Source organism: Myiozetetes cayanensis, unplaced genomic scaffold (assembly GCF_022539395.1).
Source record: "Myiozetetes cayanensis isolate MyiCay16 unplaced genomic scaffold, myiCay2020 scf21, whole genome shotgun sequence".
Lineage (NCBI taxonomy): Eukaryota > Metazoa > Chordata > Aves > Passeriformes > Tyrannidae > Myiozetetes > Myiozetetes cayanensis.
This window is the reverse complement of record NW_026087423.1, coordinates 1816587-1834176: the sequence shown is the minus strand read 5'-3', so window position 1 is coordinate 1834176 and position 17590 is coordinate 1816587. Positions and strand designations below refer to the sequence as shown.

At 56.2% G+C, this 17590-nt stretch overlaps 2 protein-coding genes across 3 annotated transcripts in view; both read right to left on the bottom strand.

The window, feature by feature from the left end:
- Positions 1 to 555, bottom strand: part of NOS1 (nitric oxide synthase 1) — a 74986-nt gene extending 74431 nt beyond the window's left edge. The window contains exon 1 of one of the 2 annotated variants that reach the window (XM_050318234.1): positions 424 to 555. The gene's annotated coding sequence lies outside the window, so the exon portion shown is untranslated. Of the gene's footprint in view, positions 1 to 281; positions 403 to 423 lie in introns of those variants that run through there. The other variant, XM_050318235.1, reaches the window with a different exon arrangement.
- A 13518-nt stretch (positions 556 to 14073) lies between these two features.
- Positions 14074 to 17590, bottom strand: part of KSR2 (kinase suppressor of ras 2) — a 78940-nt gene continuing 75423 nt past the window's right edge. Inside the window, 2 exon segments of the mRNA XM_050318247.1 lie at positions 14074 to 14211; positions 14416 to 14545. Of these exon segments, the coding sequence (XP_050174204.1) occupies positions 14074 to 14211; positions 14416 to 14545 (268 nt within the window).

Here is a 17590-nt window from a genome sequence, read left to right as displayed (position 1 = left end):
AGCCCCCAGCCCACCCTGCAAAGGCCAAACCTGTGTCTAAAGCAGAGGAACAAGCGGAGCAGCCAGAGGGTTGGAGACCACGAGTGATTCCAAGACTAAGAGACCAGCAGGGAGGCGCGGGGGAGCCAGAGCCGCACGATCCCATCCCGAATAAAGCACTCCTGGAAAACTAAAACTCGCGGTTTCAGTGGGAGCCAAAGACATCCGCGCTCTGCCGGTCACTCAGAGCCACCTCCCTCCCCGAACCACCCCACGGGTGCCCCTGCCGCCCCCAGCCTTACTTGTGTCCGGAGAGAGCCGCGGAGATGCCACCGGGCACCGCGCCCCGCTCGCCCCCGCCGCAGATGCCGCTTGGCCGGGGCCCCGCTCCCCCCGCCCCGGGGATGCCAGTCCCCAAAGAAAGAGCAAGCGAAAGGCACACACCGAGGCCATGGCTCCGGGGCCGTCCGGAGGCAGCGGGGCCGGCGGAGCCCGGGAAGGAGGCGCTGGGCAGCGGCAGGAGAAGGGTTCTGCTGGCGGTGGAGCCGGGGGAGCTGCGGGAGGGCTGCGGGAGTGGAGCTGAGCCGGCTGCGCGCTGCCCGCCGGCTTTCCCACGGTGGCATCCACGCTCAGCGGGTCCCAGCAGTGCCCTCGTCCCCCCCAGCCTGTGCCCGGCATCCCGCAGCTCTGCCAGGGCTCGCTCTGCTCATCCCCCCAGCCTGGACATCCCCCCCCTGCCCAGGGCTCCCAAAGGGCTGGGATTGGGGGGGGGGGGAATTGCTTTGTGGTTTTGGGTGACCAAAATGCCCGCCGGGCACGGGGCACCTGGCACCGGCACTGCCACATTCCCTGGAGCGACCAGTGGCTGACGGAGTTGGGTTATTCAGTAACTTTTAATCTCTCCCGGTGGACGCTGCTCTAAGCCTGATTTTCAGGTTGCAGCCGATTTTCAGGTATTTAGTGGGTCTGTGTCTCCCTTAGGCCAACTGGTGGGACTGGGAAGGGGGGTGAGGATGAGAGAAAGCTTCGAGTTTGAGTTCAAAACACCCAAGTAATGGGGGAAAAACAAATCAGGAGACAGCCCAGCAGCTGCTCGCTGAGAACAGAACCAGGCTGCTGCGGCAGGGACACGTGCAAGGAGGATCAGGGCCTTCCCCTCGGCAAAACCCTTTTCCCAAAGCAGAACAAGGTGCAGGCCCAAGGAGAAGGCTCTTTCCACACCACAACCAGACCAAGCATAGCTCTTTTTGCCCTAAACCAAAGGAATTACATAAATCTATAAGGAAGGGGTTGGTTTCTTAACCCACTCCCAGGAGAGCAGGCGAGGAGCTCTCGTCCTTGACGCAGCAGTGGGGGGTTGTTTGAACTTCACCTCCCCAGTTTGATCGGGAGATAACGGGACTTTCCGGGCATTTTGAAGGGTTTTCAATTGATTTTTTTCCCAACCACAAAGTGAGGGAGAGCAGAAAGGCACAACTTCAGCCCCCACATGCTGCAAAGTCAGATGTGCACAGAGAATTAGGATGCATCCAAGGGCAGCTGCGTTAATTAAACGAGTGCTCTGAGATTAAATCATCCTCAGGGACCCTGTTGTCCCTGTCCCCTCCAACTGTCCCATCCAGCACCTGCCCAGCAGGATGAGCTGCACCTCAGTTCAGCACCAGGTTCTGCTGCAAAGCCCCTGAACAATTCCAGAGACAACTGGCTGCTTTAAATTTAAGACACTTTAACCCCAAGTGAGAGCCCTCCAGCCTCGAGCAGGGAGGGATGAGCTCGACCCACATATTGCACCAACATGGACGTGGCTCCCCGGGCCAGAAGCCTCAGCTCAACCCCGAGGAACCCAATAAAATAAAATAAAAATAGGTTTGGAAGTGACATCGTGCCCTGATTGCTGTCAACACCTACAGAGCAGGTCCTTGCTGTGCTTCACACGAGCCCTTCCCACCCCCAGGTGACTCTGATGCTGCTCCTGAGAGCAGGAACCCTGAGCGCCCTCCAGTCGCTCACTGCCTAAAAAACTCCACCTTTATCCACCTGTGAACCATTTAATCCAGCATTTTCCTTTTCCAAAGCTAGGATCAGTCCCTGCTGCTCTGCACCAGGGCTGTTTAACCAGCAAATATCCACGAGCAACACTTCTGAGCAGCCACCTCACAGCACAATCAGCATTCAACATTTCTGCTGTTACACCCTCCCAGCTGTGGCTTCCCAGCCCTGGATTCCCAGTATCCATCCCCACCAGCTTCATGGAAACAAGGAGGGTTTCAGCAGTTGGAAAAGGTGCTGTGTGCTGATGGACAGGCCATTTTTATAACTACGAGCACAGTCTCCAGCAGTGCAGGAGGGAGTCATGGATGGATGGATGGATGGATGGATGGATGGATGGATGGATGGATGGATGGATGGATGATGGATACCCTGGGACTACAGCCAGACAGGAACAGGCAGCAGCTCCCACTGGGACAACTGCTGTTTGACCAGCTTCCCAAATATTTGAAGGCAAACCCTTTGCCTTCCCCACCCTATTTCCACCACAGCCATTTTCATCTGCCCCTTTAGGAGCGGAGCACAACCTTCCCTGGGCACTCAGCACCCGAATTACCCCCCCAAACACAACAGGCACTCCCCCAGAATGCCCCCAATCCCCTGTGCCAGCCCTGGCACAGCCCCCCAGCCGGGGGCATCGACCCATCAGCCCCAGCACAGCGCAGCTCTCGCTCCAGGGGTGGCCACAGTGTCGTTCCCCTGGGAACACAGTCCCACGGTGCTCCCTGGCAGCAGCACCCAGGGGCCCTTCTCCTGCCAGCTGCATTGTTTTCAAGGTGTGGGAGAAAGCAGGGATAATGGGGCAATCCATTTTCCTCCCAGCACCCCGGGCAGGTTTGCTCTGAGCCAAGCCCTGGGGTTGGATCCAGGGAAAACTACTGATAGTATCTGCCCAGCCAGGGAGCGAGGGATTCCCACTGCCCAACCTTCCCCTTCCCAGCCCACAGCCTTCCCACATCCCTGTGGATTCGTGATGTGCAGGCTGAAAAAGCAGTGCAGAGTCAATGCCACCGTGAGTTGCTCCCAGTGCATGGATGCAGTGCTGGGAATGCAAAATAAACTGGGAAGCAGCCCAGTGTGTTGGGTTTTGGGGGTGCCAGGTAGGAAACAGGGACTGATCACCACGAGGGCTAATTCAAGCAGCAAAACCCTCATGCAAGGGGTAGGCAAGGAGCTGTCCCCATCCAGGATGCTGGAAGAGGAGATGGATGGAAAAAACAGCTGGAAATAAGAGTTAAAACAGATTAAATCCTAAAAGGGAAAGCAGCATGCCCGTGTGGAGGAAGGACCCATTGTGCCAAAGAGGACTCTGCCACACGCTCACAGCCATGAGCATCATCACCCATTGGATTTACAGGGCCAAAAATAGCTGAAACCCAACCCAGGCACAGTGATCCCAGTGGGCAAAAGCCTCCTGAGAAGAACAGGTATTCCTGAAGGGTGATTTTCCAAGAGAGCTTCCCTGTGAGCTTCTGGAGCTGCTGCATGACTGGGGGTCATCATGGTGGGACTGGTGCAGAAGGAGCTTGGAAAAAGTGGAAAAAATTGGTTTCTAGTCTCCCCTGCAGCATCCCAGTGCTCCCAGAAGGCATTCCCAACATGGCACCACGTGCTGCCAGGCTCTGCCTTGCTCCAGCTGCCCCATGGTGGTGTCCAGCATCCTGACGTGCCAGGAAAGGTGCCAGACAACCCCTGAGGTGGGAGAGGTGGGACAACCCCTCCTCTGGCACTGCTCTCACGGTGCCAGCTGCCCAAATCCCACCCCAAATCCCACAGCCCTCCAGGTACCCAGGCACACACCCTGAACTGGGTTTATCTTCCAAGGGGACCTTCAGCATCCCAGACCCCTCCCCAGACCACGGGGACCTTCCAGCACACCCAACAATGAGGGTTCTGAATCCCCCTCCAGGGTTTGCTGCGCAGACACAGAAAGCCACCCCATCCCAAGAAAACAAGGGCATGGGAAAGCCTTCAGCCACTTTTTGTACCTGCTGCTGCCCAGGGCACGGCTCAGCTCTTTGGAGGAGGCTGCAGGCGCGAAGCTTAGGGCAAAAAGCTGGGAATTGGGAATCGCTCCTCCTTCCCGGGGCTGCCAGGAGGAAAGGGCGCTGCGCCGGAGCCAAGCGGGAGCTCACACCGCGCCTGCACTCCCCGGGGGTCGGGTTTCTGTCCCCGAGGGCAGCGTAAAAATAGAGGTGAGGAAAGGGGAATCTGCTGAGCAATAGGACGGCAGGACTTTCAGCCGGGCAGCCCCTTGCCAGCAGGTGGGCAGGAGATGATGGAAACCCCCGGGGGACGCCGGGCGGCGACTTTCCGTGCCCTGGCTGGCATTAATCCCGCTAACGAGCCGGGTCTTTCCGCAAAGCGGGATCAGCTCTGCTCTGGCTCAGAGAAACAATCCTGTTAGAGGGTGGGTGGCCACGACAGAAGCGGCCAGTTAATCTGTGGATGGCCAGCCGACAGCCCGGGGCTTCCCGGGGCTCCCACAGCGCCCAGAATGATTTCCAGGACCTGTCCAGGACATCCGTGGTGGAGCAGGCTCGGGCTGTCCCAGCGGGGGGCAGGACAGCCCTTAATGAGCTAATCAAGCCCTAAGGAAGGGCTGGAGCTTTACCCCCCCAGCCCGTGCCTTCACCCAGGCAGGACCCCCCTCCGTCCATGCTGGGGGGCCTGGGGGCGCTCAGCGCACGCCGGCCGGCCCAGAAAGGACCAGCCCTGTGCTCCAGCAGGTCCTCGAGGCTCCTGAGAAAGCCCAGACGAGCCTGGGGAGGAAACATAAATCACAGCCATGAACAATATCCCATTGTCGGGCTGTGCAACAAGCCCGGGATGGAGCCTGTCCTGGGCAGGACCGGCACGGGCAGGATGGGCCGGGCCGGGTCAGCGATGCGGGACCCCCCACCAGCCCCATCCTGGCTCCGGCTGCAGCACGAGAGTTGTGTGAATTATTGTTAAACGCAGATTCTGCTGCTCTGCCCTCCCCGAGACCCCCCGGGCGCTGGGCTGGGACTGGGGACAGCGCTGGCTGGGGGCCACCGCTGGTTCTCACCCTCCAGGATCAGGGCTCGGCTCCACGCCAGCCTTTTTTTCCCTTTTTGTCCTCCCGTTCCTGCAGATGTGGAGCGGGAAGAGGAACCCGAACGTGCCGGCAGCGGCCCCGGTGCCTGCAGCGACAGTGCTGGGCCCCGCGGTGGGCAGGGGCTTGTGGCCAGTGGCCAGGTCCAACAGCCAGGTGCCCCACCTTGCTGCCTGTACATCCTATTTTTGGAATTAAGGGCAGTAAAAGGATTCATTTGGGGGGTGTTCAAGGAAAATTTGTGTCTATGATAAGCCCTGCGTGTCCAGGGTCACCCAAGCAGCACTTGGGACACATGGGATGTACCTGGAACCACCTTTGCTGGTGAAAACAGAGGCGCCTTCAGGTCTCCATCACCATAACCCAAAAGTAGGTTATAACCCAAAGCAAACCCTGTTTGGTGTTGGCACCCACTCACCCCAGCCAGGACTGGCTGCACCCTGATTGTGGCGATGCCACAGACACCCAGCACCCAAGTGGGTCACCCAGGAGCAGCGAGAGCTGCTGTCCTGGGGATTTAGCTCCTCTTTCACTCCCTGCATTTATCTTTTGCCTGTGAAATATTAATGGCTCGTGATTCATCCCCAGCACGAAGGAGGTGACGGACACGCGTGCGTGTTCCTGTGCCTCTACTGTGCACACACATGCAGATAGATATGCAGATATGTATTCAAAGGCTCCTCCAATCCTCCAAAGCCACTATTAAAGGCTGTTTTGGGGATATATTGCACATTCCTTGCCGTCCTGGTGCCGGCATCTCATTAGCCACGAGCCAGGAGCGAGCTCAGCATCCCTGTGCTGGGCTCAGCAGGGGCTCAGCCTTGCAGTCAGCAGCTCTGTCCCCGCAGTGCTGGAGCCACCAGGTTGCTCAGTGACACACCAGTGCCAACCACTTATGCTCCAGACTGGTGGCAGCCCCCCCAGACTCTTGCCAGGGGAACCCCCTGCAAACAAACTGCGTAGATGGAGGCGCCGGTGGCACCCCGGTGAATCCAGGGAGGCAGGAGGTGCCCGCCGTGAGGAGGGCGTCGAGTGGTGGCTCCTCACACCCAAATCCCCTGTTTCTCCCTCCTCTTGGAGATCCATCGCATCAATGCCTTTCCATCCTCGCCAGGAGAATCCCCCCGGATGGCTCGGGCCCCGCTCCCCACCCGGGCTGTTCCTGGTTTAATTGGTTCCCAGCTCCTGCAGGCTTTGAAAGATGAAAAGCCCTCGACGGGGGAAGTGTTGAGCGTTCATGGTTTATTAATGGCGAGCCATCATTATTTTACCTTTCAAGTGCTCAGGCAAGAGCGAGGAGGGAAGGAGAGGGGGGAAAGCACCGCCAACCCTCCGCGATTTCCTCCTCCTCTCCACCAGCCCCACCAGCCGCCGCCGCCGCTTTCCAAGGGGCTGTTCCGCAGATTTATGGTGGCATTCCCAGTAAAACAGCATGGGAGAAGCAAACAAACAAAGCAGCAGATGCCAAGAGCCTCCAGCGTCATCGCTGGGCTCAGCCATCCCCGGGGGGGCCTGGCTGGGGAGGAGCATCCCCCCGACAGGCGCCCACCCAGCCCCTGTGCCGAGCGGAGCCGTGCAGAGAGTCATCTGCTGCCGGCCCATCATTTGCCCAAATCCCATATTTTCGGCTGCTGCGTCTCCCCGTGGCTCCCATCCAAATGTTCCCTGTGAATTATAACCCCCAACGGGATGGGCTGTGAGCGGGAGAGGGGGAAAGGGGGGTTCGGCAGCGCCGTGTGTCCCTCTGAGCATCGCTGCATCAGAGATGCTCCCAAGGATGGTGGAGTGGCCCAGCCCCCAGCATGGACAAATATTCCTGGATTTTGATGAGGAAAGGGCAGGGAGGGTCTGCTGGAGTGGCCCAAACCCCACCATGGACAAATATTCTTGGATTATGATGAATAGAGGGCAGGAAGGGTCTGACGGAGTGGCCCAGACCCACCATGGCCAAATATTCCCAGGATGTGAGAAGGAGAGGGCAGAAGGGTTTTCCCAGACCCCAGCATGGAGAAACATTCCTGGATTATGATGAGGAGAGGGCAGGGAGGGTCTGGAATGGCCCAGGCTCTACCATGGCCAAATATTCCTGGATTATGATGAGGAGAGGGCAGGGATGGTCTGCTGGAGTGGCCCAGCCCCCAGCACGGCCAAATATTCCTGGGATGTGACAAAGAGAGAGCAGGAAGGGTCTGGAATGGCCCAGACCCCACCATGGCCAAATATTCCCGGGATGTGACAAGGAGAGGGCGGGGAAGGAGCAGCACGGGTGGGGGAGTGGGGGGGGGAAAGGGCAGAAACAACATTTTCCAAAGGTGTTTTATTTGTTTGTTTTTTGTGTTTTTTTCCTTTTTTATTGGCATAAATAATTCATACACTGTCACCTCACCAAACACTGCACAAGAAACCACGGGGGAACAAACGGCGATCCAGTTCTGCAGGTCACAGAGATTCGCACCCAGTCGGACAGCTGAAATTAGAAATACTTTCTGCGAGTGTAGAAAACGTTAGAAATTGTCACTGTACAAATTTACATCGGGGATATCCATCGTGCCTTTCCCAGCGCTGCTCTTCTGTCATTTTGAAGGGGGGGGGTGTTGGGGGGTGATTTGTAGGTTTGGTTTTTCACCGGTGTCAACTGTTTGTCGTTGGGTTTTTGTTTTGTGTTTTGTTTTGTTGGGTTTTTTTTTTCTTCCAGTTCTGCAACGACGACGACAAAATATATATATGTACATATATATTTTTTTCTGTATATATTTTTATAAAAAGAAAAAGGGGGAAGAGGCAAAAAAAAAAAGAGGCAAAAAAAATTCACAAAAAAAAAAAAAAAAAAGAAGAGGGAGATGAAAGTCAGCTCATTCTGCAACGGTCAGAACTAACACGGAGAAAAACAAAGCAGGCCATCGAGTTCAGTTGGAAACTGTACAGGATTTAGAGCTCGTTATATATGTATATATCTATATACATACATATGGAGATATGTATATATATTTATATATACCTTATGTACAAGGAAATGGAACAGGTACTTTACAGGGACCGGGAAGGAAAGGCGGCTCTTGCGGGCTGGCCAAGCTTCCCCAAGAATCGCTGTTGGCAAAATAAAAATAAAATAAAACAAAATAAAAATAGGAAAAAAATAGGTATACATTAAAAATAAGTTAAAAAATAAATAAATAAACGGGAGAAGAAAGGAGGAAGGAAAGCGAAGGTGCCCAGCAGAGCACCGGCCACTGGCAGGCTCGGCCTGGGGCTCCCCATGGCACTTGGAGGGGGGGAAACAACGTCTGAGGGCACCACCAGCACGGAGCCGTTCTCCTCAGTGTGGCCAAAGAGGCAGGGGTAGGCACCAGAGCATCCTGAACTGCCAGCTGTGGGTTTAGATGGGATTTTGGGAAGGAATTGTTGGCTGTGAGGGTGAGGCAGGCCCTGGCCCAGGTTGCCCAGAGAAGCTGTGCCTGCCCCTGGATCCCTGGAAGTGTCCAAGGCCAGGTTGGAAAAACTTGGAGCAAGCTGGGCTAGTGGGACGTGTCCCTGCCCGTGGCAGGGAGTGGGATAAGATCATCTTTAAGGTCTTCTCCAACCCAAACCATTCCATTCACAAAGGTTGAGCTGCTCCTCTACCTCCAAGACGTTCATTTCTGCCTCCCATCCCTCTGAAATCTTAATCAGCTCCTGCCATGGCCAAGGGCTGGATGGAAGTCATGGGGGCTGCACTCTGAGCTCATCATACCCAGGAACTGCCCGGTCAGGGCTCAGCAAAGCTGGGGGCAATTTGTGGGCAAAGGTGGAGAGAAGAAGAAGCCGGAGCAGGAGATCCCATCTGGCAGCCAAAGGAGGCCGTGGTGCTTTGGGGCCATGCAGCACCAGCCCTTCCACCGCTGGGAGTGCCTGCACTACCCATCCCCAAACGTGGTGCTCCCCATCGGCACTGAAACGCTGGGGAAAAAACCTCCAGGCAGCAGCAAAGTCAAGGATTGGGATCTCTGGGAGCCTTGGAAGGGGACTGAAAGGGTGAAGCCGCTGAGAGCTGGAGGATTGGGTCAGGAGAACATCTCTGCTGCAAGAGCCTGGGGACAGACCCTGAGGATGGGCCTGGTTCTGGTGTCTCAAGTGCTGCTCAAACCAGCTCTGCTTTCATTTGGCACTTCTGGAAATAGCCCTGTTTCTCCTGTAGCTCACACAGCTAAGCCAAGCCACAGGATGGACCTCCTCCCTCCTTGGGATCTCCTTTTAGAGGGCTTTGTGGAGAGCTTCTCCCACATTCTCTCCCCTGCTGAAGGGCTGGATATTTTTAAACTGGGAGAAAGAAAAAAACAAACACCCTTACAAAGCCAAAGTCAAAAAAAACAAAGAACAACAACCACCACCACCAAAAAGTAAGATTTGTTGGTTCGGTGGTTTGTGGGGCTTTTTTAATAATTAAGTCTTTCAAAAATAAGAAGGCATGATGCAGGTAACACTGCTGCCTGAACCACCACTGCTGGACAGAGTGGAAGGGAAGGAGCTGCCCTTCTGAGCTGATTTGTGGTAAATGCAGGGCAGCTGTTTTGCCATCCATGCTGTTGTGTGACAGCTCTGCTCGTAACCTGGCTGACACACCACGGTGAGGGAAGAGGGGGACAAAGAGGGTGGGAAGGGGGAAGATTTGGTGCCTTTTGTTGGCTAGAGGAGAACTTAGCTCCTTTCAGCTGCCCAAAATCCAGTGGTGAAAAGAATGGACAAGAGGGAATGGGTTTAAACTAAAAGAGAGCAGGTTGGGGAGAGGGTGGGGAGGCCCTGGCACAGGTTGCCCACAGAATGTGGATGCCACTTCCCTGGGAGTGTTCCAGGCCGTGTTGGAGCAACCTGGGCTAGTGCAAGGTATCCCTGCCCATGGCAGGGGGTGGAATAAGGTCACCTTTAAGGTCCCTTCCAACCCAAACCATTCCATGGTTCTGTGATCTAACAAAGGCAGCAGCAGAGCCCTGTGAGCCCTGTGAGGACCTGACACCATGGGGGAACCAACACACTCCTCAGTTCACTGGTTTTGTTGACTCTTGGCCCATAAAATCCATCAGGTGCCTGTCAGCAGCTGGGGAGCCCACGGGGGGATGTGTCAAGGGGAGGCTTTCCAGACCAGGTGAGCAAACCCACAGCAAGCCCTTCAGGATGGACACTGTCCCTTCCACCACAAACCTGCACATCCCTCAGGCCACAGCACTCTGCCACCCCTGGTGATGAGCAGCACCCATGGCATCACCTCCTTCATCCTTCCAACACCTTCCCCTCACCAAGGAAGTTCAGCCCTGCTCAGAAACTAAACCCAGTGAGTCACAAGGACACCACCCCCTTTCTCCAGCGACCCCTCCATCTCAACGTGCTTTGGGGCCCGGTGATTTCACGGTGAGACCTCCCCGTGACCCCCTGGCAGCCAAAACCTCTGGCAAGGGGGGTGTTCTCCCTCCCCCAGAGCTCAGGACCACCACAGGTGAAGGCATTGGTGAAAACTCAGAGAGACTCTGAGGCTTTAGTGCAACGTTTATGGCACGAGTGCGGACACGCACAGAGCAGGGAGGGGTTGGGGTGGGGAGGATGGATGACAGAGGGCATTGGTGCTGTGGCTGGGGTGGGATGAAGATGGGGGGGTGCTGTTAGCAAGGGAAAGAGCGGGATGTGGAGGAGGCAGAGGGTGAACAGCCACAGAGCATCCTCCTGCATCAATGGGAGGAGGGGATGCTCCTCACTCAGGGACCCCAAACCGCCTGTGCTGCTGGAGCAGGGGGCAGTCAGCCCAAAAAAGGGCTCATCCTGCCCTCACTTGCTCATCCCACTTGGCCTCAGCACCAAAGGCAGAAGGAGGCGATCCTGCCTCATCCCAGCTCCTTGCACAACATCCAAGAGCGAGATGTGACTGCACATGTCCCAAAAGCATCAGCAGGAGGCTCCTCCAGACCCACCCTCTGCCCCGCTGAGGGCTGGACTTGTCCCCTCTGCTCCTGCCCACCTCAGATTTCACACATCAGCACGTGGGGGAATTTTAAGACATCAAAGCACCTTCGTGCCCGCCCCCACAATTAAAGTGCCGTCTCATCCCAGCTCCAATTAGTTCCTAATCTCCTTTTACTTATGCTGAAGTGGTTCAGACACCAGCAAGGAAGAGCTGGAGGAGCAGCAAACCAACCAGGGCTGGTTAGTTCGCACAGCCTCGTCGTGTCTCTGAATTAAAGCTATCTGAAGCTCCAACTGAATTATCCAGGATGGTTCCTGTCAAGCAGTTACGCTCAATAAAGGGCCTGGAAACGCAATTTGCCATCGTCTGTCGCTCAACAGCTCATCTGACGGGCTGGAGGGTCCACCCGAGCTGGTGGGAGAGGGAAATACCAGCACATGGTGCTCAGGTGGCAACACCAGCTCCGAGCTGCTGCCCAAGGAGCCTTTCTTCGGGAAGGGCTGGGATCTGGCAGGTGTGGGGTGAATATGCAGGGGAAAACGGCGCTGGGATTGTTCAGCCGGGATTGTCCCACGCGTGGGGCCGGGAGGGGAGACGCTCTGTACAACCAGAGCCTGTTGGCATTCTCAGCCCCAGCAACGGAGGGAAGGCCATGGGAGAGGGGAATGGAGCCAACCCCAGCTCTGCTCAGCCCCTCTGCACCCCCAAACCCGGAATTTCGGAGCTGAGAGTGGAGCAGAGGCGGGGAGGGCGAGAGGTCAGGGCTGGCTGATGAGACACACACGGGGGTAGGTGGATAAATGAGCGGGAATGCGGAGATGTGTCCTGCTGGGAGGGAGACCCGCGGGGGGAAACGTAAGTGGACACGGCTGGGAGGTAGAGAAGCCACTTGTGAAAGGTCACGGCTGCCCACGAGGGGCTGGGGGTGGGGAGCAGGGCTCCTCCAGATGCATTTCCCCACGGGGGGTGCAGCTAAAAGCAGTGGCACTCCCCGGCCTGGCAGGCTCCGGTGCTGAGCTCGGGAAATCAGCAACATTCCCCCTTTTTTCAATTAAAAAAAAAAAAAAAAAAAAAAAAAAAAAGAAAAAAGAAAAAAAAAGGCAATAAATAAGGGAAATTAAATTAAATAAACCCACAGAGAACCAAGAGCAAGCCGTCCCCCAACCGAGCATCGTGTGCGCTGGTTGGGGTCAGAGGAGCCCAAAATTGAAGTGGTTTGCCTCGGTGAGACCCCGTGTGCACGGGGAGCCGCCCCCTGTGCCTATCCCACCACAGCCCGGCATTGCCGGGGCTCGGCCGCCGCTCCGGCTCCTCCAGCCCTTGCAGAGGCTTCCCGGGGTGAAACGTGCGGGGGAAGAGTCTCATTCCCGTCTCACTCCCGTCTCTCATTCCCGTCTCGCTGTCGGCCCCCGGCGCCCGCTGCTCGTCCGCGGCACAGGGTGGGACGCGGAGAGGAAGAGGAGAACTGCTGGGGGAGGAAGGCACCGTCCCTCGACTCCTCCCGTCACAGCCTGCGAGGGACACAAGGAGCAGAGTCAACAACTTGGGGCTGGCTTCGGCACCGCGGGGTTTGTAGGGCAGCTCACGGCAAAAAAACCCAACTCCTAAAACAGGTTTGGAGGGATCTGCCCTCTCCCAAAAAGGTGGCACAGTCTGAAGCTGCGCCTGGGGAGGATCAGGTTGGACATCAGGAAGTTCTTGCCGGAGAGAGTGATCAGACACTGGAAGGAGCTGCCCAGGAGGGGGTGGAGTCACCGTCCCTGGGGGTGTTTAGGGACAGACTGGGTGTGGCATCAGCGCCACGGGCTGGGTGACACGGTGGGGTTGGGTCACAGGTTGGACTCGATGATCTCAGAGGGCTTTTCCAACCTCACTGATTCTGGGATTCTGTGAACTTCTGCCCTCTGCCAGCCCGGGTTGGGTTCCCCTGGTGCATCATCTAGGGGGGGTTGTGGGATTCCACACATCTCACCCCCATCCCTGGGCATCCAGGACCCCTGAGGGGGTTTTGTGCAGGGATGACAGAGTTGTTGGGTGAGCAGGGACCCCACAGGGAAGCCAAGACCAGGATCAACAGCCAGAGCTGAGTCCCTGTGGAAGGAATCAGCTCGGATGGAAAACGAGTGCTGAGCTGAGACATCCTCCCCCTGTTTGTGCTTAGCAAAAGAGGAGGCTGGTAATTAAGAGGGGGCTGGTAATTAAGAGGGAGCTGCAGGGCAGCCACAGCCCATGGCAGGTGATCACAAAAACCTTCCCCAACCCAACAGAGCAATTCCACAACCTGCTGCTTTGGGGGCCATCAACCTTCAGCTTTCCTTGTCCAGCTGCCAGAGTCACCCCGGTGCCTGCTCTGAGCATGGATTGGTAATTAATCTCCCCCCCTGATTAATGGCTTGTGTTCAGAGTGATCTGGGGACCATCTGACCGAGGGCTTTGTGCTGCTCAGCCCCGTGTGGGGACAGGAGGTGGCACAGGGGACACTCCAGCGTGCCTGTAACCTTGGGGCTGCCCACGTTCACTGCACAGATAAGGCAGCGAGGAAGGTTCTTATCAGATGCAGCAGGAGAAATGAGCATCTCCAACCTTCAGTGAGGGCCAAGAGGGATGCCTGGAGCATCCTCTCCCTCAGCTCACATCTTTCCCTCCCTCCATCCCCATTTCCAGCCTCCACAGTCCGGGGATGCACGTCGGGAGAAAGAAAAAAACCCCCCCTGTGAATGCAAGCCCTGCGTGGGTGAGACTTTTGGTTCTGTTTGTCACAATATGACAAATTCGAGGGAAGAAAATGAGCTTCTAAGTGATTGTTCTGCGGTTTTCCTGCTGTTTCCAACAGGGCAGATCCCGAATCCCTGACTGGGGACTCGTTCATGGCGTTCCCTGAAGCGGAGGGATGTGACTAAGCCGAAGTGATGGAACAGAGCAGGACTTGGCCATGGGAGAAGAAGAGACCACGCTGGAAGGTCTGAGGAGGGACCTCCAGGCAGGGCATCCTCCCAACAGTTAAATCTGGGAACAGGGAAGGACAGGCAGGGACAGGGACTTACTCTGCCGACTTCCAGAAGTGCCCAGGGTGGGAGAGGCGACGGTTGCGCTTTGGCAGTTTCTCCAGCATGTCCATGAGCTTGGTGAAGGTGGGTCTCTCCTCCTGCTCGTAGGCCCAGCAGAAGAGGAGGATGTCCTGCAGCCACACAGGGTGGGTGTGAGAGCAAACCCAGCCAGGCCCTCTCCCACCATGATCCCCGTGCCCAACATCCACACCACAGGGACCCCATCTCCATCACCACATCCCTGTGCAGATTCACGGGGCCCAGCAGGCGGGACGTGCCCCAGCCCCTCTCCACACCCACACACGGTGCTGCAGCGCCTCCCCCACAACACCTACCGAGATCTCCTTGCCCATGCCGATCTGGCTGAGGTTGGGCTTCATCCCTCTTCCCACCTGCCAGATGATTGCCTCCGCCGGCTGCGTCTTGAAGGGCCATTCCCGCGCGTGCAGCTCGTACCAGATGGTGCTGTGGGGAGACGGAGGGAATTAGAGATGGAGGAGCTGGGAGGCATTTTGGGGTCAGGGGTGTCTGGCCATTGCACTCACACCCACCATCTCTCCCTGCTCCAAAATCCCTGACATCCAGGAGATGCCTCATCCCAGGTATGAGACACCGGAGGTGTCACCTCTCCCATTTTCCAGATGGAAAACTGAGGGGTTGACCCGGAGCAAGCCCTGATTCGCACCAGGGATGATCCCAACCTGTGGGAAGGAGGACAGGGGCTGGTGGAGGTTCAGGCAGAGCCTCCAGCCATCTTGTTCCATCAGGTGGGAATCTCCCACCCTGCTGCAGTAACACTTTGCCCCACTGCCCACGGAGCAGATGTGGGGGATCCAGCTGCTGGGCTGCTGTTCCTGACACCCACTCCAGGGAAGGACAAGCCCAGCCATTCACTTGCACTCCAGCTTTTCCCTTTTCCTTCTTCAAGAAGCTCTCCAAGCCGCAAAAAACCCATCCAAGCCGTGGCAAGATCCCTCCCAGGTGCCCTCACCGGGTGACAGCACATGTGAACCACCGGCCATCTGCTGCTGCACCACGCCCTTCCTCCCCCGAGGAATCCCAAATCCAAGGGAATATCCCCAAACAAGGGTGTCTCTGGCTGAGCTGGCAGCCACCCCTATGGTCCTCTGCCCCTGCTTCCACCTGGGAGTTTTTGCATCCTCATTTTCTGGCATCCAGAGGCTGGATGAGCCCCGGTTCCTGCAGTGCCATCCCTCTTGTCCAAGGCAAATTCCATGGACCTGCTTTTCCCTTCCAGGGATGCTCTCGTGACCAGTTAAAGCAGCAAGAAACAAGGGTTAAAATGACATCAGGGTGGAAAAACCTGGCAGAAGGAGGCTGATAAACGAAAGATCATTCCCGGAGAGGGATAAGCCCTGATTTTGGAAAGCGGCTCTTCTGATTTTGGAAAAATACGCCCAGTTTGGCTGTAAATTTCAAAAAAAATATTGAATATTGTGGCAGTAACGTCGGTGCTGGGGGTGCAGAGGAGCTGGGGGCTGGAGAGGGGCAGATCCTGTGGGCACAGGACGGGAAGCTTGGGCAGGTGCAGGGATTCTGAAGGTGCCTCCACACACCTACAGTCAGATTTAGCACATCCAACCCATTCATTCAGGTTCCCAGTTGGGAGTTTGGGGGAATAATTTTTCACCTTCCCGCTTCTGGAATGCCTTCAAAATATTTGGGCTGTGTGTTCCCGAGATGCCCCAGGGAGCGGGATGCTGCTCCATCTCTCCTTGAACGAGGAGACCGCACATCAAAATGTTAATTATTGATGGGATCTCTCACCAGTCTCAGCCCCCTGCTCTGCACCACCCTCACATGCTTTAATTTAACATCTCTGTCTTCTTTAACACCTCTTTTCCTCTTGCTGCCGCTGATGCCACAAATCCCCCGTGGGAAGCAATACCCTCCACCCCCCAGTCATCCGTGAGCCTCCAGGGCTTTAAATGAGAGCAGCAGAAAGAAAAAAAAAAGAGGAAAAACGTGGGAAAACCATTTAATCTTTTAAGGAAACTCGTGCTTTACACACGGGCAGAGCTCACACTTGAGGAGAAAAGGAGCAAACCGAGGCTCAGCAACCCCCTCTCGCTCAGTTCCACACGATCCCTTAATTCCTTCTTTATTCTTGTGCCCAAGTTGTACCTCGGGGAGGGCAAAGAAAAAAAAAAAAACCCAAGCAGACCCTTTTGGCTGTAATTACTCTTGGGTTTGAGGGAAATATCACCTCCTGCAACGGGCCCACGCACCCTAATCCCCCCCAGCCTTTAAGGTATCCGTGAGAAAATTAATCCCCATGGTAAAATCCGAGGGGCTTATCGGGGTGGGATTGGGCTCCTGCCCAAAGGCAGGTCTGTGGGCAGATAAAGGGCAGGAGTAATGAACTGGGGGGCTGAGGGAGACTCAGGAATTCTCCTTTTCTTGGCCTTTTGGCCTCTCCTTTTGGCAGCACAGGCACCACCATCCCCCGCCCTGCACCTGGCTGGTGGGGAAAATCTGGGAGTCCAGCAGCTCCCAGACCTGTGTTCCCAGCTTGGGCATCCCCATTCGATATCCAAGCGCCTTCTTGTGCCTCTGGAAGATGCAGGAGAGAGGTGATGCCAGGCTGGCATCCCCAGGATGTCCAGAGCCACCCTAATCCATAGTCAAATAAGGAGGATTTGGCATTTAGGGAGAATTGGGGTGTCCAGGGGCTCCCAGCCCTGCATCCCGAATCCTCTGCATCCTCAGCTGACATCCAAGCACCTTTTTGTTGGTACCCACTCCTGTAGGATGCAGAGGAGAGATGATGCCAGGCTGGCATCCCCAAGTTGCTCCAGATCCTGTTGCCCAGAGCCATCCATAACCAAAACAGGAGGATTTGATGATTTAGGGAGAATTGGAGTGTCCAGGGGCTCTCAGCCCTGCATCCCCAGCCAACATCCAAGCACCCTCTCATCCATACCCATCCCAAGAGATGCAGGGAGAGATGACACCAAGCTGACATTCCCAGGATGCTTTGGATCCTGTTGCCTGGAGCCAGCCTGCTCCATCACCAAAACAGGATTATTTGGTGACTTAGGGAGAGTCAGGCTGTCTAGGAGCTCCCAGACCTGTGCCCTATATCCCCTGCATCCCAATCCAATGTCCAAGCACCTATTTGCTCTGGATCCCGTTGCCCAGAGCCACCCTGGTCCGTAGCCAAAACAGAGGGATTTGGTGATTTAGGGATGATTGAGAGTGTCCAGGGATTCCCAGAGCTGTGTCCTCCACCCTCTGCATCCTCAGCTGACATCCAAGCACTTTTTGTTGGCACCCGCCCCAGGAGGATGCCGGGGAGAGATGATGCCAGGCTGGCACTCCCAGGATACTCTGGATCCCATTGTCCAGAGCCATCCTGGTCCACAGCCAAACCAGGAGGATTTGATGGTGTAGGGAGGGTTTCACTCCAAATGTCTGGAAGCAGGAAGGTGCTCCCAGCCCAGCCTGGGGGGATTCCCACAGGCAGCGTCCCCTCGGCTTTGGGACAAG